The following is a 27,947-nucleotide window of genomic DNA, read 5'->3' as shown; positions in this document are numbered from 1 at the left end:
ACTACGGTATATTGAGGTATTACGATAGAAGACATATTTTTCACATTATTAACTGAATTTACTTTTTGGCTAGATGAATAAATTTTAATTATTCTAAATTACAATGAACAGTCTATTATTCTATAGATTCAAAAATATATCATCGTATTAGAAAACACGAAATCTGAACAGAATAATTTCAAATACTGAAGGAGAACTAAAATCTTGACAAAATGACTCAGAAAAATTATTGAAAATCTTTGCATGGTAATTGATTTCTTAAAATTCAAACCGAATACACAAAAATTTATTTTCAAATGAAATTCCACCACCACAGATGAGCAGTAGAAAAGAAGAAATTACTGATCACTGTTAGAAGCATTTAACACAGATCAACACCAGTTAACTGATTGTGTGCATTGAACCCTGGACATCATTACTGGGGACACCAAAACAAAGTTCCGATGAGACCTTTGTGCCGTGCATAGATAATTAGTGACATGAAAATGGCAGCACACACAATGCCCGTTATTATGACTACCTGCAAAGAAATGAAGAGGGAGTTACACAGACTGCATTTAAGCGCTGCAGCTAGCAAATTACTGCGTACAAGTAGTGTCGTAAATGACGGGAATCATACTTAATCGGTGAAGACACAGAATAAGGTATAATCGGAGATCAATTAAATAATTAATTGAATAATCAAGATTCAATCATTTCAACGAGTTACAAAACAGACTTAATCACCGATTTTTAGAACAATACATGTATAGGACATCGTACTTACCCATTTAAATAGATATCCGTAGTTTCTATTCCATGTATACGGGATGTTCATGCCAAATATCGCAGTCACCAAAGAGTAAATAGATAAAGCAACCGTCGCAGAACTCAGAAAGAGCTCCAGCTGAGGAAAAAACGTGTCAAGAAAGTTCGATTTTTCTTCCCCTTTTGTGATACATCAATGTATATTCTATATGATATCAGATGCAAGTATGCAACTAGGGTACCTGAATCAGTTGGTTACGATGATGGTCTAGCTGAAACAAAAATGGGAAATCAAGGTCGTCAAGCATAAGAAATAGAGCCAAATTTTCAATGCAAAGTACTGTATAACCATTTTCTCTTAAATACTGTGTCCAATGTGAGCAGATTAATTTCAATATATGATTGACGATCAAAAAGTTGTTTACCTGAATATTAACGTAATCTTCTGTGTGATCAATGTATTCTCGCAGCTGGAAATACAAATTATCTAATGAGTAAATCAAGTTCCAAAGTACGCGGTTATTATGAATAGGAATTGAGTCGGTACTTAATTACCGCGGTCAGTTTGTTTAATGTGCCTTCCAGTTGTATGAAGTAAGCCTGCAAAATAACAATCATGATTAAGTGCTTTTGGATATCTATGACAGACCAAAAATCAGATCATTATCAAATAAGTACAACCTCTAGCAACATTTCAAGTTCTTCAACGTCGTTTCCTCCATGTATGGTTATGGCACTTGCTCTGCTTTTCCTTGAGCCTGAAGTTGGAGAGGCAGTCAACCAATTGTGAACTCCGTTAACACTATCCGGTGAAGAGGCACCATGTAGTTTCCTTGATAAGTATAGTTTGGACATGTCACTGTCATCATCCAAGAGTTGTTGAAGTTCATCCCTTACCTGGAAACCAATATGCTTTGGCACAGCTTATACATATTTTACAAGGTGAATTTAATTCCTGCTTGAGATGCTAGACAATTAATTTCCGGTGAAAACAAGGAGATCATATAATGCAGGCATTAGCAGCAGCCAAATATTTCGTTACAAAATAATAATGCCTCTAAAGTATAAAGACTAAAGTTTTTTTTTCCTACCTGCGTAAATAGAGAATAGATGATCATACCTTCTGAACCCTGCCAGTCAACCTCGTCATTGAACTTTTCAGTTTACGTACACAATCCATATTACGGCTGCTAATCTGCATATCAGTTATATATGCTTCTTATATTTCATGAATAAGGTAACTATACATTTCTATTTACTGGAAACAAGCAATTACTCAGCACTTGTTAAAATAATCATACTGGTAAATCTGTAACAAGATTAGATTGTCGATTTAACAATACAATTACAAAGTCACAGGATAATGTAAAACTTCTGCAAAGGATAAAACAGTTTAGCTACAAAAAAACTAATTTAGACGAATGTAAATCATTACTCTTACCTTCAAGGTCAGTTCTTCTAAAGCTGGGTAAGCAACAACTTCCAAATCTAATGTTCTTGCATCGAGAAAACTACAAATAGCTTCAAGTGCCACTTCTAGAGCCCGCAATTCAAATGGGAATTCTACATTCGAGTAAAAGGATCACTTCAACTCATCAAAATTTACCATTTACTACATAAAGTATGTGAAAGTAAATCCTAATAAAATTTGACTGAACAATTAAAATCTTTAAATCACCGATCAGTTGATCAAGATATTGCTCAATCTCTAGTAGTAGATAAACTTTCAATCTAAAAGATTAAAAAATGACAAGAGTATCATTTATGAAGTTATACCATTGTCTTCACTAGTTTCTAAGTCATTTAGAGCTTCCCAATTCACTTTGTCTTCTCCTTGGCCTTTAGAAATAAGATTCCCCAGAGGCAATCTTCTTCGTAGTTCTTGTACAATAGGAACAACATTATCATCAAGAGGATCTTGAAGCATTACCTGAACAAAAAAGTAAAAAGGCCTATAACTAAACCAAAAAGATAAAATTACATAGAGCAAAATATATGGGAAATCAGAAAGATACCTCTTCAGTTGTGATGATTGCTTTTATATGCTGAAAGCAAAAGAATTTAATTCGTGACATTATACTATAAAATAAATTTATACGAAGATGAACTGGTATAAAAGATGAAAAATCTTGAGCACCTCCAAATTGAGAATAATCGCTTTCTCTCTGCCTAAAATTGAAGAAGGATAAGACAACAAGGGCTCGAGAATTCTAAGATCTCTAGCATAAATCGGAACTCTCTGCATGATATCATACTTATCCATCTCCAAAATCTCGCTTTCCCCATTCGTATCTATCAAAATCCAGTTTCTTGAGACTGTTGTTTTCTTCTTCAGAGATTCCTGAGGGTTCAGAATGAACTCCTCTGTTTTCATTTTCTTTCTATGATATCACCCTCGAATCCTCTTCAAAAGATCAGTAGTAACATAGAGAATGAAAGATACAAGAGGTTGATGGATGGAAGAATGTGAATTTAAGTTGGGGATAGACTAGTGATATTTGTGTAAGCAAAATTGTAAATTTAGTGATGATACAGAGGGATAACTACAAATATAGTTGGAGATTTTATGCATGGGACTACGAGATACATTTTAGGATACTCAAATACTAAAATGTCTAAAAATGGACAACTGATACTATTTGCTTCCTCCACGCTCTGTATAGGAGCGTGTTGTCAAACAAAAAACAAAATTACAATCATAGTTACATAGTTACATGGGTCGAGGTTCGATTCGAAACGAGAGACGAAATCGGATACACGAAACATTAGTTTCAGTGAATCTGGTATGACGGAACGTTTGGGTACGACGGAACGTACGGGTATGATATGTTATTTTGAAAAATAAATAAATGTATAATTAAATATTTTTATGATAAATACATAGTTTAATCAATAATTTACACATTAATTAACATATTTTTAAAATTATATTAAATAAAACTGTTTTGAAATAAAACTATTTCGAAATTATTATGTGATTTATGAAGTTATTGGGCCTGAAAATAGGCTAATTCATTAAATTTCTTATATTTGGAACACTAACAGTTTATTCAATTTAAAATGTATCGGGCTTGAACATTGAAAATTTAAAATGTATTGGGCTTGACAATTGAAAGGCCCAAACACATGTATGCTTTAGTAGTCCTTTTATATTGGCGGCCGACAGTGTTAACTAGGGCTGCTCATGGATTTGCGAACCCGCATAAACCGACCCAACCCAACCCTTAATTAGGCCGATCAAACCGAACCATCCAAACCCATGGGTTGGTTGGGTTAATTTTCAATTGAACCGTTTATATTGGGTTGGGTCAGAATTTACCAATTTGAAACCCTAACCCAACCCAACCCAACCCGCTCTAACTATTATAAAAGAGTAAATTGGTATATAGTAGTAGTATTGAGTCTTGCATCTAATTGGTTTGACTTCAATCTAATTAGGAAGTTAATAAGATTTGTTGTTAGCTGTTGTAAATAACAAACCATGTAAATGATATGGTCACTCCTCTCGTATAATACATTCAAATATATCTTTCATATTCATGATCTTTATGTTTTGATATTTGATTAACAGACTACTAATACCAGTCATTAGCCGCACTTCTTTTCTTTAATTTGTAGTATGAACTTTCTCTTTTTTTTAACTTGCAGGACTTTATTTCACATGCATTCAATGTTAGCTACCTAACTTGTGAAAAATATAATTGTTATAGAAACTTTTTTGCTTGCTCAACCCATTCAACCCTACCCTACCCGACCCAAACCATCGCATAAGTAGTAGGGTTGGGTTGTAGGATTTTTTTGATATTAATGGGTTAATTTTTTGCGACCCGAACTAAATGGGTTGGGTTGTCGAAACGGTTGAAACCAACTTAACCCAGCCCATGTGCAGCCCTAGTGTTAACTGTTAAATATACATACAGATATACACACATCGTTTCTTTTCTTCTTCACGCCTTTTCTTCTTCTTCTCTGCATATAATCACATCAAACGAAAAGCAATCTTTACATCTGAATTATGTGTGTTCTTGTGAGGGCGTTCTCTCTGTTATTCCTTTAGTTTTTCTTCTTAAAAGACTTGGTTGTCATAGTTTGGGTGGATCGCCGGAATTGACGAACCGGACGTGAATTACAGCCATCTGGGTCAGAAACGACCCATGTTCCAGGTCAAACGAACTGGTTCGGGATACGTGGCCGCGTACCCGTTTCCTTGTAACTATAATTACAATACTCTAATATTTCTGAGTCCAAGAAAATATTGATTATTTTATTTTATTTTCCAAATCTTTTTAATTTTTTGAAACAAATATATTAGAAATTTATTTCTATATTTAAGTTTTTTTCTTTTTCTCTAAAATATCACTCGTGAACACATTAGAGAAATTAAATATTTCTTTTTTTTTCCTACCATAGCAGAAAATCTGGAAGCCAGTGTAAATCAATATGGAGGGAAAAGTATCAAGTCTTAGAATTTAAAATCAGACAGAGAGATAAATTGCGTCGTAATATCTGTATTCGTCATAAAAAAGTAATGAGTTACCCTACAACTAAAATATCCATCATCGCAATTAAACTTTAATCTTTGGATACTAAGATTTAAGGTTCAAGAAACGACTTTTCTTGATTTTAGTAAATTGGAATCAGCATGAACCTTACCATAGGACTTCACAAATTGAGAAGAGGTCCAACCCTTTTTTGTTATTTTGCAGAAAAATAACATCATTCGAAAATATGTTGATGAGGGCTTGTTTGGTTAAAGTTTCTTGGTGACTTTGGTTTACAAATTGGAATCAGCTTATTTGTATAAAAAAAATTAAATTATTTCTGATAAATTATGATATGAGAAGTTGCAAACGCGCAAACATGCTCAACACTGTATAGTGTATACCACATCGAGGCATACACAAGAGCATGTCAAAATCCACAGTTTAAAAGGGGAAGAAGTGTAAGATAGGAAGTCATCTTTGCGCTTGGGGCAATGACGCAGCTAGTGAGGTACTAACCGAGGCGCGTCAATTGCTGGTTGAAAACTATTTCCAAACCCCCTCTTTGGTCTGGGCTCTGCCTTGTGCCATTGAGAATTTCTGGAAGGGCTCCCATTGGTATTGCCCTACAATTTAGTATCAATCTTTTTGGCATAAAGTATAAAGTATATTTCTTTTGTGAGATAAATTTCTTACGATATTGATATGGTTATTTTTACCTGCTCACTGTTTCAACTCTCCAGATGCTTAAAACAAATGTGATCTAGAAACTAGAACACCGTACAACTTGTAAATGGACCTAAAGAGTCGACCATGAGTGGCAATATATTTATCTTTTGAGTTGTATGAAATTAGCTTGGAGCTCGAAACTACTAACGAAACAAAAACCTGGACTAGAAGAAACTCAGATCATTTGAGTCTCTGACCAACTTGGGTGCAAGTCTGCGGACAAGCAAGCTCATATTAAATCACTACTATTAAAACGTCACGTGCTGAAATCTAACCATGTATATCTCTCTAGCTGATTTTTTAGAGGTTCATGAGCTAAGCTTCAAAGAAGCATACCTCGACCTTTTAGCTAAGATTAAGTGTAATAGCCGCTATTTTTTGCTATTTGACTGAGTAAATTTGCACATTTAAGTTACCACTGCCTACTTCATTAACACAAGCAGTAAATAATTACTGTCATACCCGTTTCAGTTTTCGCCAACACTGGAACCAACCAATTGCTCATTCCTTACTCAAGAAATGCTTTGCCATCAACTGAAAATGAAATATCAGTTTCACAAACTACAACAACGAGCAATTAATCAATCACTTGCATGTAAAGATATGAAAAGCGATTGAAAAAGTTGATAATCAACTACAGCTTAACCTTCTAGAATATGAGATACAAACTTGAAAGGAGTGGAAAGGTAGCTCATCGACTATATAAATAAGGCTGTTGCCTAACAAACTACTAACTAACTCTGTAATAATGAACGAACTTATTTGTCTTTGACAGTTGCAGCTTATAGAATAAACTACCCCTGATCTCATTTGCATGTATATCAGTATATATATCAAGGAACAAGTAAAACTACTAGTAAAAAAATATTTCTTGAACTGCTTGTGGTTTCCAAATCAAACAATAAAGGGGGTACCAAAAAGCTTTAATATCTCGTCTGGATGTTGTAAATGCTGCTCCATGAACACTACAATACTACATTATCACTATAACTCTACAAATAATTACAAATAACTATTCTAAATGATATCAAGCGGAAAAATTAATTTTGAAAAAACTGCTACACAATATGAAGTATTGAATAGTACTTTGTGACATGCTTAACTCTAAATTGGGCAAATACACATTGCTACATCTCTTTAAACTCTCAGCAACATAAATGAGCTTAGAATTGAAAATCAATTAGCTTCTACTTGGCAGGATAAACAATAAAAGAAACAATCTGTATATGAATTTTTTTGTTGTGGTACATTCTTTTCATTTTTTAGGTGTCCGTGTCTCTGCATTGTATTTAAAAGAAAAGTTGAATATATAACTAATACATACTTTATTAAACATCAGGCACCAGTGGTCTAGTGGTAGAATAGTACCCTGCCACGGTACAGACCCGGGTTCGATTCCCGGCTGGTGCATGGCTATGATGAAACAAGCAATTAAATTGCAGTTGGATGGGTCCGCTGCCATTTCTGATCACAAATTCAGAAAAGAAAATGTTGCTTCTGAGCTTTATTTTTTAGTCTATTCTGGTCACATATTCAGAAAAGAAAATGTTGCTTCTAAGCTGTATTTTTTAGTCTGTTCTGGTTTTTCTTCACTGTGTTGTCCATGGACCATATATTTTTAGCTCAAAATCTTTCTTAATTCTGAGAATTACCCATGTGATAAAATATATTATTCACATAATAATGTCAGTCAGTCACCCATTGTGTAAAAACATATATCCATCTTGATATGACCAAGTATACTGCAGGGCCGGTTTTGAGGGGGTGCAACAAGTGCAACAGCACAGGGCCCATGAAAATTTAGGGCCCCCAATTTATGACTACTTCTTTCTATCTTTTGGTATACTCATGATAAATATAATATAATATTAATATCTCTTTAATTTTTACCATTATTTTATTTAAACACTAATCAATTCTCAACTCCCAAGACCCAGCCATGCACGTCTCTTCATATTCCTTCTCTCTCCCCACAAACTAGTATACTATACAAGTAGTAAATCTCACACCGCCACACACATATTTAAGTCTAACTACTCAAAAAACAAACAATTTTTCAGTTGTAGTAGTCTAAGTTTATGATATCTTGTTATTTTAAATATATTAAAATTTTGTTTTGTTATTTAGAAGAGCCTCATTTTTAAAGTCAGCACAGGGCCTCAAAAAAGTCCCAGACGGCCCTGGTATACTGTAATGTGCTAGTGTTAAGCGTGTTATCGACAAAAGGAAGAACGAAAGCAATACAAAAAAGCATGGTCTTTGCATCACAATAGTATTCCCATTATAAGATGTTTGTCAACCATGGTATAGAAACACATAAATCCATCTAGATATAACCAAGTGTACTCTATAATGCACACGCGAGTTGTACTAACTTGATGATCATACAAGGGGGAATGATATGGTATCCAAACAGATAAATCCATCTAGAGATGACCAGATGTACTGTAAAAAGAAAAGGCGAGTTGTGCTAACATGATGATCATGACCATATATGCATGCATGTTCCCCCTTCCCTTCGAGAGGGAGGGTAGGGGGGTAGGGAGACAAGGATCTGGCTGAGAACGATCCTCTACGACTCATAAGGCAGCAAACATGGTCACAGGGCTACTGGTAAATAGTCTCTGAAATTTGTGTTCTATTCACCTGACACCAACTGTCAAGTAGTCCCTGATTTTTAATTAAGATTAGTATACGCTCCAAATACATTCCAACATAGCGGTAAGACTACTATTCCTTCTCCATATACTACTAACCAAGCACTGTGTTTGCAGAACAGACTTCAATACCTCAAATTCAGAGGTACAGAGGCATACTTACATTATAAAAAGATGTCTAGATAGTTCATAGTTCAATCACTTTAACGAGGTTATCAGATAAACACGGGTTGACATTTTTATACTTTAGAATAATTAATATTGGCAACATACATAGGTTTTTTAATTCTTAAGAAATATAATGTATGTTAACAATTTCAAGGCAAAACATTACATAGTATATAATAACAACTTTAAGTTTGTAAAAATCTTTCACTAATCAAAAAAGAAGTCATAAAAATTCATTGGAAACAATTAAGATCATAATGGTTGGTGTAAAATTTAATGGACAGAACAAACATGTATCATAAAATATTTTCATATTCGTAGAGTGTATAAAAAAGTGATTGCATTTGAAAATATTACTTTATCTGAAAGTTGTGACCAAGAGTTTTCATCAATATAGTTTAGGGAAAATAGATTTTTTTGCCACTCAACTTATTGTGTTTTTAGAAACTTACCACCCAACTAATTTTTTTTCCTTTTTACTCACTAATGTTAGGTTTGGTTTTATTTTTAGCCACCAACTTAGGTTCGGATTTGATTACTAACATTATGATAATTTATTGTGGCATCATTTATACGTAGTGATAGTATGTAATTTTGATGATGTGTCATATGTTTATATCTTTATATATAGCAATAATAATATAAAATGGGCTGATGAAAAATTAAAATCAGGAAAAAACGTAATTAGAATTCTAAAAATTCAATAAATCATGAATATGAAATCAATGACTTCAAACAATCCACTCTCTCTCATAAGATAAAGTGTATTTGAATTATATGATGCATCATCTTTCGTTATTGTTATTAAAGTTTCAATAGACTAGCTCAGTCTAAGATCTCTCTTAAATTTATCTTCAAAAATTTTAACAACTTTATCTTATTACAATTTTCAAGATAAATAAATAGAGAAGAAAACTTAATTTTCGATGATTGTTCTCTATAATGCATCATTTTATGTTATTATTACTCCCTCATTCCCTCTCATTAGTTTACAGTTTTTTCTACTGCTTAGCACTAATTTAAGACTCTTATGAAACATAGTTTCATAACTTATTTTTGTGTGTAAAAATTTAAATGCTGAATTTTCATTCGGAAAAGAAAAAAATTATTTATAAAACTACATATTTTAAAAACTATAAAATGAGTGTAAAATTCTTATCACCCAAGGTAAACGACCTTGGGGACATAAAAAGTACTATATATAAAGATACAAACATATATCAAATCATCAAAACATTACAAACTACCACTATAATATTTTTTGGACAAATGCATCTACCACTATATTTTAATAATGCTACACAAAAAATGTAATGCTAATAATCAAATCTGAACCTAACTTCAGTGACAAAAGAAAAACTGAACCTGACTTTATTGAGTTAAATTAAAAAAAATTATAGTTGAGTGGTTAGTTTCTAAAGACGCAATAAGTTTAGTAACAAAAAAATTATCATAATGCTAGTAATCAAATCCGAACCTAAGTTGGTGGCTAAAAAAAAATCCAAACCTAACATTAGTGATTAAAAGGAAAAAAAATTTAGTTGGGTGGTAAGTTTCTAAAAGCACGATAAATTGAGTGGCAAAAAAATCTATTTTCCCATATAGTTTACTGATTATCACTTTGGAGAGAATTAATATGGAGGGTTTCTGATGCATATGCAATAAAATGTGGAAATTCCAGTAAACATATGACATATGAGAAGCAAAGGGTACACATTTTTATGAAAATTCACAAATTTGGAACTCCAAAAACAAAATTAGTATAAAAAAGGTACTATATTCATATGAACATCATAATATCACAAGTGCAGCACAGTGAAACAGCAAAGAGTAGAAGACGAGTAAAAAGTAATTCTCATCAGCTTGGGCAACGAAACATACTTGTAGTTATGGTCATGGGCAAGGCAGTTAGGCTCCATCTCGAGTCGTCTGTCGGCGGCTATATATATTTTCAATTTGTAATGAGACTAGCTCAAGCTCGTAACTACAAACAAAACATGCACCAAGTAAAAAAAGAGTCAACTCATTAACACTGAGAAACTTAAATATAAATTTGTGAACAAGCTGGCTAACACAACTAAACAAATCTCACAAACCTAACTAACCTTAAAAGAGGAAATAAATGTTATGCAACTAAACAAATCTCAGAGAATTAACTAACTCTAAAAGAGGAAACAAATGTTGGAAAGAACTATGTTCATCAAAACTCATGAACAGTACTACTCAGGCTTATGTTAGATATAACATGAACTGAACTCAGCAATAGTTTACATACGAATGCTAATAATCTATTTAATTTAGAGCCAAACTTGAGAAGACCTCAAAAGACTTTAACACAATTTTCTAGTTGAAACTCTAACTCGAGTCTGCATCCAAACATTAGGCTTGATTAGTTTACTAAACTAAGTGGTAGACTAGTAGTGGACTCTGCAAAACTATCAAGGTTTTCCAAATTAAAAACTAGACCCAACCTACAATACACAAACACAATTATTAAAAAAGAAACACACAAACAAACAAAAGTTATCAATGCATACTTCATCATACACAGCTTGACAAGCAGTTAAGATATGATCTCATACCCATTTTCAGTGACATTAAAACCTTCTCCCTCAATTTCGTAGTTTCCTGAATGCTTAGTCCGGCCGAAATTCGTGCTGGTTGTAAATTCTTTTAAACAAAGTGCAGCTGCTTATTGAGACTGAAATTTTGAGTAAAGAGGGCAGTACTTTGACATCAATTGAAAATGAAGTCTAATTTCGGTAGTTTGAAGCAAGTAGCAAGCAATTAATTAATGACAGCTATTCATAATGAAAATCAAGTGAGACTTTTAATTATATTTTTTTTGGGAATGGGTCAATTAAACAAAGACAAGTAGCTTTTCTGAATTTTGTAAATTTTCTCTCCATGAACACTACAAGCAGACTCATGAAAAGTGTTATAATATACACAGCATGATGTGTGATATTTTATGACATGTCTTACTAATGGACAAATTGTTTCATCTGTTTTAATTCTCAACAGTAATGAGCATATATTTGCTAACCAAGAAATTTGTGAGTAGCTGCAAGTAGATGTACAGTACCCAGCCGCATGATAAACAAGATAAACAATCAAGTTTTCATATAAAATTTATTTCCCACATAAGTTTATCATTTCTAATTATTATTGTAATATTTTTAACAAGTGCGTCAATATAGAGCTAATAAATAGAAAAGTTCAACACAAAGCATCAGGGATCTAGTGAGACATACCCGACCAGGGTTCAATCTCCTGCAGGTACAAACACTGATGAAACAAACAATCAAATTGCAGTTGCACGGGCCTCGATATCGACTTGACAACTTGCCGCTGCTATATCTGAACACACTTTCAAAAAGATCATGCTGCTTCTTGGCTTTATTTTCTGTCTGTTATTGTTTTCTTATGTTGTCCATGGTTATTATTTTTTGGCTCCAAAGCCTCCTCTACCAGTATTCTTCCTTATGAGAATCATCTCATGGTTTGTAAGAGTATACTATTCTGAGAACATGGTTTGATGAATATGGTGAGGCAACACATATATCAATCAAGATATGACCAGATGTACAATTTCATAGACTGTATGAGTTTTAATAATAAATCGCTACTTAATAAAGAATTGAGAGTCCACTGCATACAAAGACCAGAATCTCGAGTCAGGATGGCCATGCAACATCACTAAATATCCCCTGATATCCCCATCAGAACTATAACCAGTAATTGGGAAGTCAATTTTCTAGTTGAAAGTCTAACTTGAGCCTGCATCCAAACATTAAGCCCGATTAATTTACTAAACTAAGTGGTAGACTGGTAGTGGACTCTGCAAAACCATCAAGGTCTTCCAAAAGGACCAAAACTATATACTAAACTCAATACCAAAAAAAACATTAACTTACCAAAGCATACGTCATCATAGACGGCATCTCAAGCAGTTAAGATATGATCTCATACCCATATTCAGTAACAATAGAACCATCTTCCATAAAGATATTCTCTGTCAATTGTCTTATCTTCTAAATATCAACATTTATATAAAAATATATTGCTCGTCATGTAGATAGCGAGTAGAAATATAGTGTCCTACCTGACCTGATAAACAGAAAAAACAAATCCTAAATTATATTATATTATGTTGGAAAATAAATAATTGAGGTAAAGGCTCAAAATAAATAACTAAAAAGACCCTAAAGACTACCTAACAAGTGAGCAAACACGTAACAACAAAAACTATTCTAAACAATATTATATTATGTTGGAAACATAAATTTGAGAACTGTTAGCATACACATCATGATGTAAGATATTCTGTGTCAATTGTCATATCTTCTAAATATCAGCATTTATATAGAAATATATTGCTCACCAAGTAGATAGCAAGTAGAAATATAGTTTCCTACCAGACCTGTTAACCTGGAAATTTTTTACAAAATATGTTATTTATATTCTTATTGTCTCTGTACTGTTTCATTTGTTTAAGACAGTGTGAATATGCAGCAACTAAAAACACATGTACCCACAAAGCACCAGTGGTCTAGTGGTAGAATAATAACCTGCCAAGGAACAGGCCCGGGTTCGATTCTGGCATGGTGCAAAGCATTGATGAATTACGCAATTTAATAGCAGTTGGATGGGTCCGCTGCCATTTCTGAACACACATATTCAGAAAAGAAAATGTTGCTCTGAGCTTTATCATTTTTGCTCAAAATCTACCTAATTCTATTAATTTCTCATGGTAAGTATATCACTCCCATGATATTCTGCAAATTGTGCTAACATGATTATTACGAAAGATTATAAACAATGTCACAGTCTCTGGAAAGGGGAAAAAACGATAGCAGGAAGAGAGAAAAAGAATAAGGGTCTGTCAGACAACTGCACGACCACCCCAACCAGAATCTGGCTAAGAACGATCCTCTACGGCTCATATGGCCAACACAAGGTCACAGGGCTGTTAATCACGCTCTGGTCGTGCAGTCATGGTTCATCCACCAGACTTGGTCACCTGCCTCCTTAGAAATCAAGGATACAGAGGTACGAGCCTATAGAACAGATCCTGTTCAAGTAAGGTCGTGAAATACAAGCCTTAACAAGTTCAATAAATTCCTTAGACCAGTTTTCTTTTCTTTCAATCTGGTACTTATTTTGTTAAAAAAAGATCTGGAACTTGTTCCGCTTAGTGCTCTTATTAAGATCCATGTACTATTCACATACATCCCAACATTAGGAGTAAAAAAACTACTCATCCTTCTCTATATACCAACCTAGCAGTGTGTTTGCAAAACAGATTTCAATACTTTGACAGTGTACAATAGCATACTCACGGTATAAAACACAAGTTACACAACTGGACAGTCCTTTAGTACAATATAAAGAATAAAAGACGGTTAAACATCATAAATGAAACTGAGTGTAGTAGCATTTGCATGTTGAAATTCAGAGTGAAGGTAAAATATAGGTAAAGATGACAAGGGAGAACATTATCTAAACATTTAATATTGATAAACTCAATACTCTTTAATCAAATGTTAGTATCAAAAGGAAATAATCGTATGAGCATCATAATCAGCCAGAACTATATATAGGTTTTCAATGTCCATACAGTCACTGGCCAAACAGATTTTAAAATTTTAGTCGAAAAAGAGATGCATCATATGAGGCTAATTGATCCCGTGCATAGTTGTTTCTATCGCCTCTGACTCTCAACAACATTTATGAACACAAGTACTTAGCATAATTCCCTTCCTCATCACCCACAAGCTTTCCTATATAAGGGAAAGAGTATATACAATATTTCAATTCCACATTAACTAGCTTAATCATCTGTCAGCTTTGCTTATCAGGTAAAATCAGGTCAACTACATTTATCTAATGAAGAACTTATCCCTTACCAAATATATGTAATAAATATATAGGATGCCACTTGCTAGAGAGGTGGTTCCTATTAAATATAACACAACAATGAAATTCGTCAAACAGCAGCATTGAAGGCAAGGCAGACGAGAAGGAAGTTCAGAAAGAACAATAAAGCGAAGAAATGTAACCAAGTTTATGTTATTCCATAGTACATGTTAATGATACATTCCTTAAAAGAGAATCTTCCGCTGAATGGTCTCTCATTAATTAGCATGAAAAATTGATGCAGGCAGCGAGACCAATTGTTGAATAAATATCAGGCTTTGACACCGAAATTCATGCTGCAACTAAAATTGTTCTTATTTTCCGATTCAAAATGCCAAAAAGTAACTAACTCTAGCTTTTGAGCCATGACACATGAACCCTAGTACTCAAGCTTGTGTTAATAACTGCAATGAGAAGCAATGATTAAAGTTAATTTCGACAAATCAACTCAACCAACCTACGATACTGGACACTGCAAACTCGTACGGTTCCAAATTTGTGTACCGAAGCCATCCTATGATAGACATAGTCGTGTACAATTTTCAAATTTGTTCCCTCGTTCAAATAAAAAACGCTACTGTAATTCACCTAGTGATTGACTACATTAACAACTAGCATAATTTGAATTAATAAATGAAGCCGTTATGATTAACCTGATCCTGAAAAGGAAAATTAAGTGTTTCAACTTACTCAGCAGTCTCAAATAAAAAACTATGTATAAGGAACTTGCAAGTAAGAAAGGAAGTTAGTTAAAGGTGATCTTACCTGAAACAAGAATCTAGTCAGTTGATCAGCCGCTGTGAAGAATGGGGTTCTGCTTCTGCAGAGGAGAAAAAAATAAATTACTAAATATGTGAATTAATTTCTTATTGTCTCTGTACTGTTTCATTTTTTTTAGAAAGTATGTATATGTAGCTACTAAAAACACATGTGCACAGAAAGCACCAGTGGTCTAGTGGTAGAATAGTACCCTGCCACGGTACAGACCCGGGTTCGATTCCCGGCTGGTGCAAAGCAGTGATGAAACAAGCAATATAATTGCAGTTGGATGGGTCCGCTGCCATTTCTGAACAATAATTCAGAAAAGAAATTGTTGCTCTGAGCTTTATCATTTTTACTCAAAATCAACCTAATGGTAAGTAAATCACTCTCATTATAATGTGCAAGTTGTCCTAACATGATTATCACGAAAGATTATAAACAATGTCACAGTCTCTGGAAAGGGGGAAAAAACGATAGCGGGAAGAGAGAAAAAGAATATGGGTCTGTCAGACAACTGCACGACCACCCCAACCAGAATCTGGCTAAGAACGATCCTCTACGGCTCATATGGCCAACACAAGGTCACAGGGCTGTTAATCACGCTCTGGTCGTGCAGTCATGGTTCATCCACCAGACTTGGTCACCTGCCTCCTTAGAAATCAAGGATACAGAGGTACGAGCCTATAGAACAGATCCTGTTCAAGTAAGGTCGTGAAATACAAGCCTTAACAAGTTCAATAAATTCCTGAGACCAGTTTTCTTTTCTTTCAATCTGGTACTAATTTTGTTAAAAAAAAGGTCTGGAACTTGTTGTTCGGCTTAGCGTTCTTATTAAGATCCATATACTACTTACATACATTCCAGCATTAGAAGTAAAAGAACTACTAATCCTTCTCCATATACCAACCAAGCAGTGTGTTTGCAAAACAGATTTCAATACCTTGACAGGGTGCAATCGCATACTCACGGTATAAAACACAAGTGGACAGTCCTTTAGTAAAGTATACAGAATAGAAGACAGTTGAACATCATAAATGAAGTTGAGTGTAGCAGTTGCATGTTGAAATCTGGGCTGCAATATTCATTCGGAAGGAATGGAATGAAATTTGTGCTCTAAATTGAGGGTGATTAGAGAAAAGGTCTATAGCTTTCATTACTTCAATCATTTCATTCCAACTATTTGTAGTCTAATTATTATATAATCTAGATGTGGAAACAAGATGATAAAATTTTCAGGACCATGAAATTCATGCTGCAATTAAAATTGTTCTTCTTATCCAAATCAAAAACCCAAAAAATAACTAACCCTAGCTTTTGAGCCATGACAAATGAACCCTAGTAGTCAAGCTTGTGATGAATCAAAATCTCGCTGACCTTGATAAACTGCAATGAGAACCAATAATTAAAGTTAATTTCGACAAATCAAACTCAACCAACCTAAGATACTGGACTTTGCAAACTCGTAGGGTTCCAAATATATGTACCGATCCTAACCTATACACGGAGTCGTGTACAATTTTGAAATATATTCCCTGGTTCAAATAAAAAACGCTACGGTACTATCACCTAATTCAATACATTAACAACTAGTATAATTTGAACTAGTAATTAAAGCCGTTATGATTAACCTGATCCTGAAAAGGAAAATTAAGTGTTTCAACTAACTCAGTAATCTCAAATAAAAAACTATGTATAAGGAACTTGGGAGTAAAAAAGAAATTAGTTAAGGTAATCTTACTGGAATCAGTGAGTTTGATCAGCCGCTGTAAAGAATGGGGTTTGGGGGAGTTTTCATCTCCCCGGTTTTGCATAAAATCATCCGTCGCCCTCTGCGGGTGAGTTTATTGCTGCCGATTTAATGGGAATTAGGATTTGTTGGAGTGCTATTAAAAAAAATAGTTGTGTTTTTTATTGGGAAAAAAATGATGTTTGTAGAAATAAATAATTGTTTGGTAATTTTTTTTATATTCACTTCTTGAGGTATAATATAAAAATTAATGTTTTGGTTGAGATTTGATATTAAAATTCGTAACACATTTCTGCAATAATTTTTTTTCAAAAGCACCAAGAACCTCTTTTTCCTGCTTTCTTTAAACAGTCTTTCTAATGTGTGCCTGCCCAAGGGCACACAATAAGCACCAACTTTCATGAAAATTGCTTGTTTTGATTGGTGGAATTGATGTAAATGCGGGGGGCCATTTACATTTATTATCCATCCACCAATCAAAAGCTAGTATTCTCATGGATGTTAGTGACTATTGTGTGCCCTTGGGCACACCATAGAAAATTCGTTCTTTAAAAGATGCTGCTCAAAAAGGCTGCTTTTAGATTTAACAAACCATTTTTCACCCGATTTTCAGCGGAAAAATTGTTGTAGTTCGCAAGAGCAGTGTAAAACACTACCTTGATTATAAACGTTATGAGATAAATTGAGTTGTTGGCGGTAAAAATCCCAATTTGGAAGGAAATGACCCTAAATATAAGTCAATTTTCATTCAAAATGATGCAGCATATATTTTTTTTTTTTTAACTTTTTTAACGCTGCACAATCTAGTGTTTAAAGACCCTGTACGACCTAGCGTACAAGCTCTAAACACTAATTTATGTGGCATATTACTCCTAAAACGCTAGATCATTCAGCGTTCTGCATTGATTTTCTGACTTCTAACTTATTAAACAAACAATTATTTTTTAGTTTAAAGTCGAAAATGACGTAAACCTAGACAAACAGGCTCTTTATGGTCAGGGCCCAAAAATGATCTAACAATATCCAATTTCTTGATTTGAATTCAGCTAAAAAATACGATACATGTCTTGTATACGTGATAAAATACGATCCTAAATACAAATATTTATATACCTAAGTTCTCATATTTTTTCATATAAAATGATCCGAATGCCCCAATATGATCTATGATCAACTCAATCTCATGTATATATATTTTTTAACTCGTTTAATTTGTAGAGACTCAGTTTTTATAGATTTTTAATATCTTATTTAAATTTAAATTTTTGTAAAATATGATTTACGTCATTAGTTTTCATCATATATTTGATAAATTATATATATGTGTGTGTATTTTTTTTCTTCTCTCACAATCATTATATTTTTATAGTATTTTGTTTATTTCAGATTAAATGATAATTTTGCGACTAGTTGGAAAAAAAATTGCGACACTTAAAAAAACCGAACAAAAAATAATTAAGTAATATTCGGACACTTAAAGAAACCGAATAGGCAGAAAAATTAAGATGTCAAAATTGCGTTTCATCCTAATTGAGAAATTTCTCCTCAGTTTCATCTTGTTGAATTACTCCACTGCTTTTCAAAACTTCCAGCTGTTTGCAGATTTTCCAAGTTAGCAAATAATGTATAGGATTAAAGGGTTATAGTCAAATGGTTATAGGTTCTTTGAGCTAAATTTCAGTTAAAGTCATAACATAAGAATCCCACATCATTTGAAATACGAAGAAACGAATATTTATATGGCTATGATAGCAGCACTTATAATGTCCCTTCGGGGACATCCGATAAAATTGGAACGATACAGAGAAGATTAGCATGGCCCCTGCGCAAGGATGACACGCACAAATCGAGAAATGGTCCAAATTTTTTTGTCATTTTTCACGAGAAAACATACTGTAGAATGGCAGAAGCCCAAGAGGCATAATACCAGTGGAGAGGACTAGTTAGGAATCAGAACAAGCTAGTTACCAAGAATGAGTAAAGCTTGAGCTGATGAATAAAAATAAAGAGTTTAGTAAATGATATATGTTATGTCATGTAGTTTTTCAGCATTTGGCACATAAGTTCTAGAAGCGATTTTGATCAATTGCATTATCATAAAAGGAGTTACACACGAGTGGTAGACTGAAGAGCACATGACAAGAAACTAAAAGAGAACATACAGGGCAATGAAGCTTGTCTGTTTAACACTGCTAGTAGGTACAGGCTGCATATGACCAGACTATATATAAAAAGAAATATGTCAACCCAACTCCAAGACACCCTGGCTACGACTCCAAGCTTGAATGGTACAACGCCAACATTACATAAGATGTTAATCATGCAGTCATGTTTCATCCACCAGAATCAAGATACAGAGGTGTACAATACCTTTTTTATTGTACTTGTGGATTAGTACCAGCTTTGAGGGGAATCCTTCACAAAGTCAACCCACTAGGCTTTTCTCCAGTTCACCTGTCTCAGTTTCAACATCTAAAAATGTAAGACATTCTCAAGACTGTTTAGCAAGAAGTGCGGCATTGTAACACCCTCATCTTAAATCAAGACGAGGAGTTACCTACAAATCCAAAAACTGCAAACAGAGCACTAATATCCGATAAACATGAGTAAATAGAATCACTAAACAATAAAATCTTAACAACATTATAGGTCCATAAATCTCGATCACTGTAACTTAGGGCAGCTCTCCATCACACAGCCCCGGATCCCTCTAAGAACCTGCCAGAAAAAGAATACGGCATGAGCCAAATGCCCAGTACGGATTGGAAGCATTTACAAAACAAGAAACATTTAAAATATTTTGACAGTAATATAAAACAAATAATTTTTAAAATAAATAGGCTGATGCAACGAGGGTTAGGATATTTCATACCGAGATCAAAACATATACAAATACACACATCATAGGGTACCTAATGTGTGCAACAAATCGGATAACGTGTACGGCATATACAACGTCACCGTCAAATCACAAATCATATCAAAACTGAACTGGATGCATCCACGTATCCTGAACAAATAATCAAAATGGCCAAAGCTCCTCCCAAGAGCTAACAGAAGGATACGCCGTGACCAATCACACAGTCACAGAAGTGTCATGTCAATGGTGCCGCAAAGACATGGCTGTAGTACCCCCACAGCTGGGAAACTCGGTATACTCTATATCTCTCTAAGGGTTCAAAACAAAATAGTTTTCACAATTTAAATCACATGGTACAGATATTTCAAATAAACTGAACAAATCACAATTTTGTAAAATCCTTGAAAACCGCATAACAATTATTTGAATGCCTCAAAACAGATTTTTAAAATATTTTTCGGATATCAAAACAGTCAAATGAATAGCACAAAACAAATTTAGCAAATCGGACGGATCAAAAGAGGACAGAACAAAATCATTTAATATCGAAAGGAGTAGCGTTGAATAAAAGGAGTAGAATCCGTACAAAAACGCCGAACAGAAAAGATCAAAACAGAGTAATCAAATTTACCTAACACTAATAGAAGTAGAGCTGAATAAAAGAGAACGAAATCCGTACCTCGAAAATAGCAAACTCAAAGACTAACGAACCTCGCAAGGGACCAACTAAACTCCCGAACCCCGACTTTAACTTAAACTCCAAATATCTCCATTGTTCCAATCTGCCCAGATCAATAATCTACTGTTTTGACCCTCTAAACGATGTTTTATGGAAAAACTCAAAACACGAAAGTCGTAGAGAACGAAAAGACCTTTCCGAAAAGGTAAGGCTCATCGAAATCGGAGTTATAACGAATTGGGAATTAAATAAAACGTCCGCTGATTCAGAATTCAAAGAATAAACAGGATCTGATTAAGTTTTGTAATTTTGAGAACAGTTCGAACATAATCTGAGTAAACATTGTGAACGAAAGTTGTAGGAGATTAAAAGAGCTTTCCGAAACATCAAGAATCGTCGAAATCCGATAAGAATTGAATTTACTACGAATTTTACAAGACAGCTGATTTATGAGAATAAAGCCCTGCGAATTTTTGTAATAAAAACGAATAGAAGGTTGGGTGGCTCTCAAAAGTGTATATGAAAGAATGGAGGAATACAATCAATATATAGAGTCTTGAAACCCTAATTCTAAACCTATCCATAATCGGAATACAAGTCTGATTCATATTCTAATTCTATTATCTTAATTCAATTTTAAATCCTAATTATAATCCATTTTTAATCCCCTATTTATTAATACTAATCTATTAATATTATTCTAAAAATTACGGGATATCACAGGCATAGACATTTCTTAGATGGAAAATGAACTAGAGGGACATCACTAAATCCATCTAGAGATTACCACCTGTAAAAAGCAGAGTCCCAGTTGTGCTGAAATGGTGATCATGCGAAGGTGAAATGAGATCAACAAGAATCTGGCTGAGAACACAGACATGGCGACAATGCAAAGGAAATGTGATAAAAAGAATATAATCTGTCAGAAAACAGCATGCCGACCCCCCTTGAAAAGGGGGGGAAAAACCCACCAGAATCTCGCTGAGAACGATCCTCTATGACTCATATGGCCAACAAGGTCAGAGGGCTACTGGTAAGTAGTCTCTGGATTTTGTGTTTTATTAACCTGACACCTACTGTTAAGTAGTCTCTGAATTTTTATTAAGATCAGAATACTGTTCACATACATTACAACACTAGCGGTAAGAGTGTCAGATCTTTAAAGTAGAAACTTAGAAGTACTAAACCCTCCGATTAATATCCTTGGGGCCATGAAAATTATCACTTAAACGAGGTTATCACATAACACGGGTCTACATTTTTATACTTAAGAATAATTAATATTGGCCATATATAAAGTTTTTACATTCAAAAAAGATATAATGCATGTTAAACCGTCAAAACAATAAATACAAATTCAAAAACAAATCTAAGTTTGTGAAACTCTGCCATAAAAACAACATAAAGATGTCATAAAAAATCATTGAAAACAATTAAGATGATTGGTTGGTGTTAAATTTAGAGTTAATTACAGTTTGTAACCCCTAGGATTGCTCCAAACGCACTTAAGATCCTGAACTATCAAACCTGACATAATGCACCCTGAACTTTACATTACCGTGCAAGTTGTAACCCATAGTCACTATTCCGTCCAAATATGCCGTTAACTTTAACTGTTTGAGAGGTAACAGTGTGTATATTAGTTTCTAACAGCTACTTTACCCCCTGTGACTCCTCAAAGTTTATGTATTATATTTTGAAATTATTTCTGAACACACACAACGATATAAAAACTATTAAAATAATTTTTAAAATATGTATTTATTTTAAAATTTTAAAATAAGTTACATCGTTTATGTAAAAATTATAATAAATTTTTAGATTCTAAATCTAGATACATATTTTAAAACTTATTTTAAATTTTTTTACATCGTTGTGTGTGTTCAAAAATAATTTCAAAATATAATACATAATTTTTGAGGGGTCACAAGAGGTAAAGTAGCTGTTAGAAACTAATATACACACTGTTACCTCTCAAACAATTAAAGTTAACGGCATATTTGGACGGAATAGTGACTATGGGTTACAACTTGCACAGGAATGTAAAGTTCAGGGTGCATTATGTCACGTTTGATAGTTCAGGATCTTAAGTGCGTTTGGAGCAATCCTGGGGTTACAAACTGTAATTAACTCTTAAATTTATTGAACAACAAAATATAGCAAAAACTGTATCATAAAACATTTTTCATATTCGTAAAGTGTATAAAAAAAGTGATCATATTTAAAAATATTACTCTATCCAAAAGTTGGGACCATGATTAGATACTTTGATTTTCTTCAAACATATCAATGACCTCGATAAAGGGGAAGTTGAAGTTTAACACTAGTCCCGACTTGGGAACAAAAGCTTTATCGATATAGAGGCGTTATCTCTTCAGAGAGAATCAACATGGAGGATTTCTAATGTATAAGCAATAAAATGCGTAAAAATTCTGGTAAGCATATGACATGAGAAGCTGAGGGCAAACATATTCATGAAAACTCATGAACAAAAATACCCAGGCTTATGTTAAATCAAACATGAGCTAAACTCAACAATATTTTACATACAAATGCTAACATTTAATGAAATTAGAGCCAAACTTGAGATGACTTCGAGCATAATATATTTTAAAGAAATAAGAGAAACAATTTTATAGTTGAAAGTCTAACTCGAGCCTGCATCCAAACATTAGGCCTAATTAGTTTACTAACCTAAGTGGTTGCCTAGTAGTGGACTCTTCAAAACTATCAAGTTTTTCCAAAATTATGTACTAAACTCAACCTAAAATACAACCAAAAACGAACAAACATTAAATTTCGCATACTTCATCACACAGAGCATGACAAGCAGTTAAGATATGATCTCATACCTGTCTTCAGTGACATGAGAATTAAGATCCCCAATTTAGTATTTTCCTGAATGTTTAGTCCAGCAAAAATTCGTCCCTCCACAGATGGTCAGGTTTTAATTTCTCTTTACATAGTGTGACTGCTTATTGAGACTGAAATATTGAGTAAAAGGGGCAGTGTCAACCAATTTGTTTTATAATTTCGGTAATTTGCAGCAAGTAGCAAGCAATTAATTAATGACAGGTATTCATAATGAGAAATTGAAACTTTTAATTATTGTTTTTGAAATAAATAGATTAAACAATGACAAGTAGCTTTTGTTATTGTGTAGATTCTCTCCAAAAACACTACTACAAGTAGAAACATGACAAGTGTTATACCATACACAGCATGATGTGTGATATTTTATGACATGTATTACTAATAAGCAAATTGTTTCATCTGTTTTAATTCTCTACAGCAATGAGCATATAATTGCTAGCTAAGAAGTATGTGAGTAGCTGCTAGTTGATATACAATACCCCCAGCCGGCCTGATAAACAATATAAACAATTAACAATTAAGTATTTATATAAATTGTTATAGCTACATCAGCTTTTCGTTTCTAATTGTTTTTGTATTAAATTTAACAAGTATATCAATATAGAGCTAATAAATAGAAAAGGTAAACACAAAGCATCAGGGGTCTAGCTGGACATACCCGACCTGGGTTCAATTTCCTGCCGGTGCAAAGCAATGATGAAACAGGCAATCAAATTGCAGTATCGACTTACCAGGAACTCGAACTTGACCGCTGCTATATCTGAAAAAACTTTCAATAAGAACATGCTGCTTCTTTTCTTTATTTTCTAAATGCTATGGTTTCCTTATGTTGTCCATAGTTATACTTTTTTGGCAAAAGCATCCTCTACTTGTATTCTTGTTCTAAATTTTTTTTCATGGTTTGTAGAAGTATACTATTGTGAGAAATTGGTTGACGACTATGGTGAAACAACACATATATCATTCAAGATATAACCAAACGTGCTATTTAAAAGACTGCAGTTTTAATAAGAGATAACAAATGATACACAGCCATGATCAACATCTAAATTTATAATCTACATCGTCCTAAAGGTTGAAAGGCCAAGTACTCATGTATACAAAACTGCAAAACCTATTTACTTCATCTAAATATTGATTTATTACAAGCATAGATGTTAAGTATTGCGTACAAACAAGCTAATATTCAAATATCGATATTGTTATAGATAAGAGATAACAAATGATACACAGCCATGATCAACAACTGAATTTTTAATCTACATCACCCTAAAGGTTGAAAGGCCTAGTACTCATGTATTCAAAACCCCAAAACCTATTTACATCATCTCAAATATGGACTTATTACAAGCACAGATGTTCAAGTATGCGTACAAGCGAGCAATTATTCAAATATAAATATTGTCATCGAAGAAGTTGACTAAAATGTGTGTGTGTGGATGGGTGGGGGGGGGGGGGGTATATAGGCTCTATCAAACCGCAAGAGCATCCGAGCCAGTTTTCCAGGTGACTGCAAGGACCTTGAGATCTCAGATAGCAAACAAGACCACAGGGTTTTTACCTGCTCTGGAAAAGGGAAAAAGAGAGAAATTGATAGCCTCTCTACAAGAAGTTATTTGTGAGGAGCGATTATAGGATTTTTGTTAAGTTAGACTATATAATGATAATAAATCACTACTTAATTAAGAATTGAGAGTCTGAGACTGCATGCAAAGACCAAATCTCGAGTAAGGATGGCAATGCAACAACACTAAGGTTGTGTTCACTTGGATGGAATTGAATGAAAAATTATATAAGTTTCATGGAAAAAAGAAAGTATGAGATAATAATGACTAGATATGAATGAGTTTAAATCTCTTGTGATAAAGATTGTAAGGAAACATGATCTAGAAATAAAATGAAAATTTCTTTCAAAACATGTGGGTTAGAATTCTAGCTAAAATAGTAGCAATGGAATAATTGAAGGAATGAAAATTATAGACATTTTCTTTAACCAACACCAATGTTAGAGTATATTATTCATTCCATTCTCCCTCCATTCCTTCCAAGTGAACACAACCTGAAATCCCCATCAGCACAACTAGTAATTGGGAAGTCTATATAATCTTCATAGATATAGTAGTGCATGTGATATCTTCGAGTTGCTAGGAAATGCAAAATCAGTCAGGCGAGTGCAGCAACAGTTAAAAAATCAATTACATGTCTTCACATTGAGAAAAACATACATGTTTCATTGAACAGATATTTATGTGAACTGGTTGTCGCCAGACTAGACATCAAAGATGTGAAGGGTTTGGAAGAGAAAATAATTGATATTACTCTTTCGAATGTTGTAAACTCTTCTGTTATTTGAACACTGTAAGTAGCTATGCATTTAGTAATTGAGGTAAGTCTCGAAATAAATAATAGCTAAGACCCTCAAGACTACGTAACAAGTGAGCAAAAACGTAACTAAAACTATTCTAAACTATATTATATTATGTTGGAAACATAAATTTCAGAACAGTTAGCATACACATCATAATGGACGATATTCTGAGTCAATAGTCATTTCTTCTAAATATCAACATTTATAAAGAAATATATCACTCACTCACCATGTAGATAGCGAGTAGAAACATAGTGTCCTACCAGACCTGATAAACTGGAATTTTTTTTTATTAAATATGTTATTTAATTTCTTATTGTCTCTGTATTGTTTCATTTTTTAAGAAAGGGTGTATATGTAGCTACTAAAACCATGTGTATATGTAGCTACTAAAAACACATGTGCACACAAAGCACCAGTGGTCTAGTGGTAGAATAGTACCCTGCCACGGTACAGACCCGGGTTCGATTCCCGGCTGGTGCAAAGCAGTGATGAAACAAGCAATATAATTGCAGTTGGATGGGTCCGCTGCCATTTCTGAACACACATTCAGAAAAGAAATTGTTGCTCTGAGCTTTACTTTTAGTAATATCTTTTTTTTCTCAAAATCACCTAATTCTATTAATTTCTCATGGTAAGTATATCAGTCCCATTATAATGTGCAAGTTGTGCTTACATGATAATCATGAAAGATTATAAATAATGACACGGTCTCTGGACAGAAAAATGACATAAGGAAGAGACCACCCCAACCAGAATCTGGCTAAGAACGATCCTCTACGACTCATATGGCCAAACAAGGTCACAGGGCTGTTAATAAATCCTATAGAACAGATCCTGTTCAAGTAAGGTCGTGAAATACAAGCCTTAACAACTTCAATAAATTCCTGAGACCACTTTTCTTTTCTTTCAATCTGGTACTTATTTTGTCAAAAAAGGATCTGGAACTTGTTCCGCTTAGTGTTCTTATTAAGATCCATATGCTGTTTACATACATTCCAACATTAGGAGTAAAGAAACTACTAATCCTTCTCCATATACCAACCAAGCAGCGTGTTTGCAAAAGAGATCTCAATACCTTGACAGGGTACAATAGCATACTGCCATACTCACAGTATAAAACACAACTGGACAGTCCTTTAGTACAATATAAAGAATAGAAGACAGTCAAACATCATAAATGAAACTAAGTGTAGCATGAAATTTTTAGGACCATGAAATTCATGCTGCAATTAAAATTGTTCTTCTTATCCAATTCAAAAACCCAAAACATAACTAACCCTATTTTTTGAGCCATGACGCATGAACCCTAGTAGTCAAGCTTGTGTTGAATCGAAATCTCCTGACCTTGATAAACTGCAATGAGAAGCAATGATTTTTGTCAATTGTGAACTCAATACTCTTTACTCATATATTAGTATCAAAAAGAAATAATCGTATGAACATTATAATCAGCCAGAACTTTATTTAGGCTTTCAATGTCCATACAGTCACTGGCCAAACAGATTTTATAATTTTAGTCGAAAAGAGATGCATCATATGAAGCTAATTGATCCAGTGCATAGTTGTTTTTATCGCCTCTGACTCTCAAAAACATTTATGAACAGAAAAGTACTCAGCATAATTCCCTTCCTCATTACCCATAAGCTTTCCTATATGCAGGAAAGAGTATATTCAATTCCACATTAACTAGCTTGATATCTGTCATCTTCGTTTATCCAGCAAAATCAGGTCAACTACGTTTATCTAATGAAGAACTTACTACTTGCTAGAGAGGAGGTTCCTATTAAAAATAACACAGCAAATGAAATTCGTCAAACAGCAGCATCGAAGGCAGACGAGAAGGAAGTTTAGAAAGAACGATAAAGCGAAAAAATGTAACCAAGTTCATGTTATTTCATAGTACGTGTTAATTATACATTCTTTAAAAGAGAATCTTCCAATGAACGGTCTCTC

At 33.7% G+C, this 27,947-nt stretch overlaps 1 protein-coding gene and 7 non-coding genes across 15 annotated transcripts; 5 read left to right on the top strand and 3 right to left on the bottom strand.

Annotated features, from left to right (window-relative positions):
* Positions 1-213: 213 nt before the first annotated feature.
* Positions 214-17,338, bottom strand: LOC108222983 (magnesium transporter MRS2-I). 8 transcript variants are annotated; one of them, XM_064093402.1, is made up of 21 exons: positions 17,202-17,338; positions 16,770-16,846; positions 15,672-15,767; positions 15,467-15,521; positions 13,354-13,448; positions 12,700-12,892; positions 12,037-12,562; positions 11,365-11,483; positions 10,664-10,766; positions 6,420-6,491; positions 2,885-3,151; positions 2,763-2,792; positions 2,524-2,677; positions 2,189-2,310; positions 1,868-1,942; positions 1,429-1,644; positions 1,303-1,347; positions 1,173-1,217; positions 990-1,019; positions 767-886; positions 214-520 (listed from the first exon to the last, which is right to left on the bottom strand). In XM_064093402.1, exons 11-21 carry the CDS (start codon positions 3,119-3,121, stop codon positions 416-418), a joined length of 1,179 nt encoding a protein of 392 aa, XP_063949472.1. In that variant the 5' UTR covers positions 3,122-3,151; positions 6,420-6,491; positions 10,664-10,766; positions 11,365-11,483; positions 12,037-12,562; positions 12,700-12,892; positions 13,354-13,448; positions 15,467-15,521; positions 15,672-15,767; positions 16,770-16,846; positions 17,202-17,338; the 3' UTR covers positions 214-415. The 8 variants fall into 8 exon arrangements, 7 of the variants coding, with proteins under 7 accessions (XP_063949472.1, XP_017252490.1, XP_063949474.1 ...); XM_017397001.2 differs by lacking the exon at positions 13,354-13,448; XM_064093404.1 differs by lacking the exons at positions 12,700-12,892; positions 13,354-13,448.
* On the top strand, positions 5,705-5,854 carry LOC135146899 (U4 spliceosomal RNA). Its single transcript, XR_010283992.1, has one exon. It is a non-coding gene; the product is annotated as a U4 spliceosomal RNA (small nuclear RNA).
* On the top strand, positions 7,297-7,367 carry TRNAG-GCC (transfer RNA glycine (anticodon GCC)). The gene has a single exon. It is a non-coding gene; the product is annotated as a tRNA-Gly (tRNA).
* On the bottom strand, positions 13,662-13,874 carry LOC135146892 (small nucleolar RNA U3). The gene has a single exon (XR_010283986.1). It is a non-coding gene; the product is annotated as a small nucleolar RNA U3 (small nucleolar RNA).
* Positions 15,643-15,713, top strand: TRNAG-GCC (transfer RNA glycine (anticodon GCC)). Its single transcript has one exon. It is a non-coding gene; the product is annotated as a tRNA-Gly (tRNA).
* Positions 15,964-16,176, bottom strand: LOC135146891 (small nucleolar RNA U3). The gene has a single exon (XR_010283985.1). It is a non-coding gene; the product is annotated as a small nucleolar RNA U3 (small nucleolar RNA).
* A 1,637-nt stretch (positions 17,339-18,975) lies between the features above and the next one.
* LOC135146908 (U6 spliceosomal RNA) lies at positions 18,976-19,078 on the top strand. The gene has a single exon (XR_010284001.1). It is a non-coding gene; the product is annotated as a U6 spliceosomal RNA (small nuclear RNA).
* A 7,325-nt stretch (positions 19,079-26,403) lies between these two features.
* Positions 26,404-26,474, top strand: TRNAG-GCC (transfer RNA glycine (anticodon GCC)). The gene has a single exon. It is a non-coding gene; the product is annotated as a tRNA-Gly (tRNA).
* Positions 26,475-27,947: the final 1,473 nt, after the last annotated feature.

Source organism: Daucus carota, chromosome 5 (assembly GCF_001625215.2).
Source record: "Daucus carota subsp. sativus chromosome 5, DH1 v3.0, whole genome shotgun sequence".
NCBI classification, from domain to species: Eukaryota; Viridiplantae; Streptophyta; class Magnoliopsida; order Apiales; family Apiaceae; genus Daucus; species Daucus carota.
The sequence above is the reverse complement of the archived record's forward strand: the minus strand, read 5'-3'. Positions and strand labels throughout refer to the sequence as shown.

Excerpts from the sequence above, each read along its gene's own strand:
- LOC108222983 (XM_064093402.1), bottom strand. The coding sequence starts at position 3,121 with ATGAAAACAGAGGAGTTCATTCTGAACCCTCAGGAATCTCTGAAGAAG. Across the intron at positions 2,311-2,523 it reads AGAAACTAGTGAAGACAATG|AATTCCCATTTGAATTGCGG; the intron begins GTATAACTTCAT and ends ACTCGAATGTAG. Across the intron at positions 887-989 it reads ATCGTAACCAACTGATTCAG|CTGGAGCTCTTTCTGAGTTC; the intron begins GTACCCTAGTTG and ends TTTTTTCCTCAG.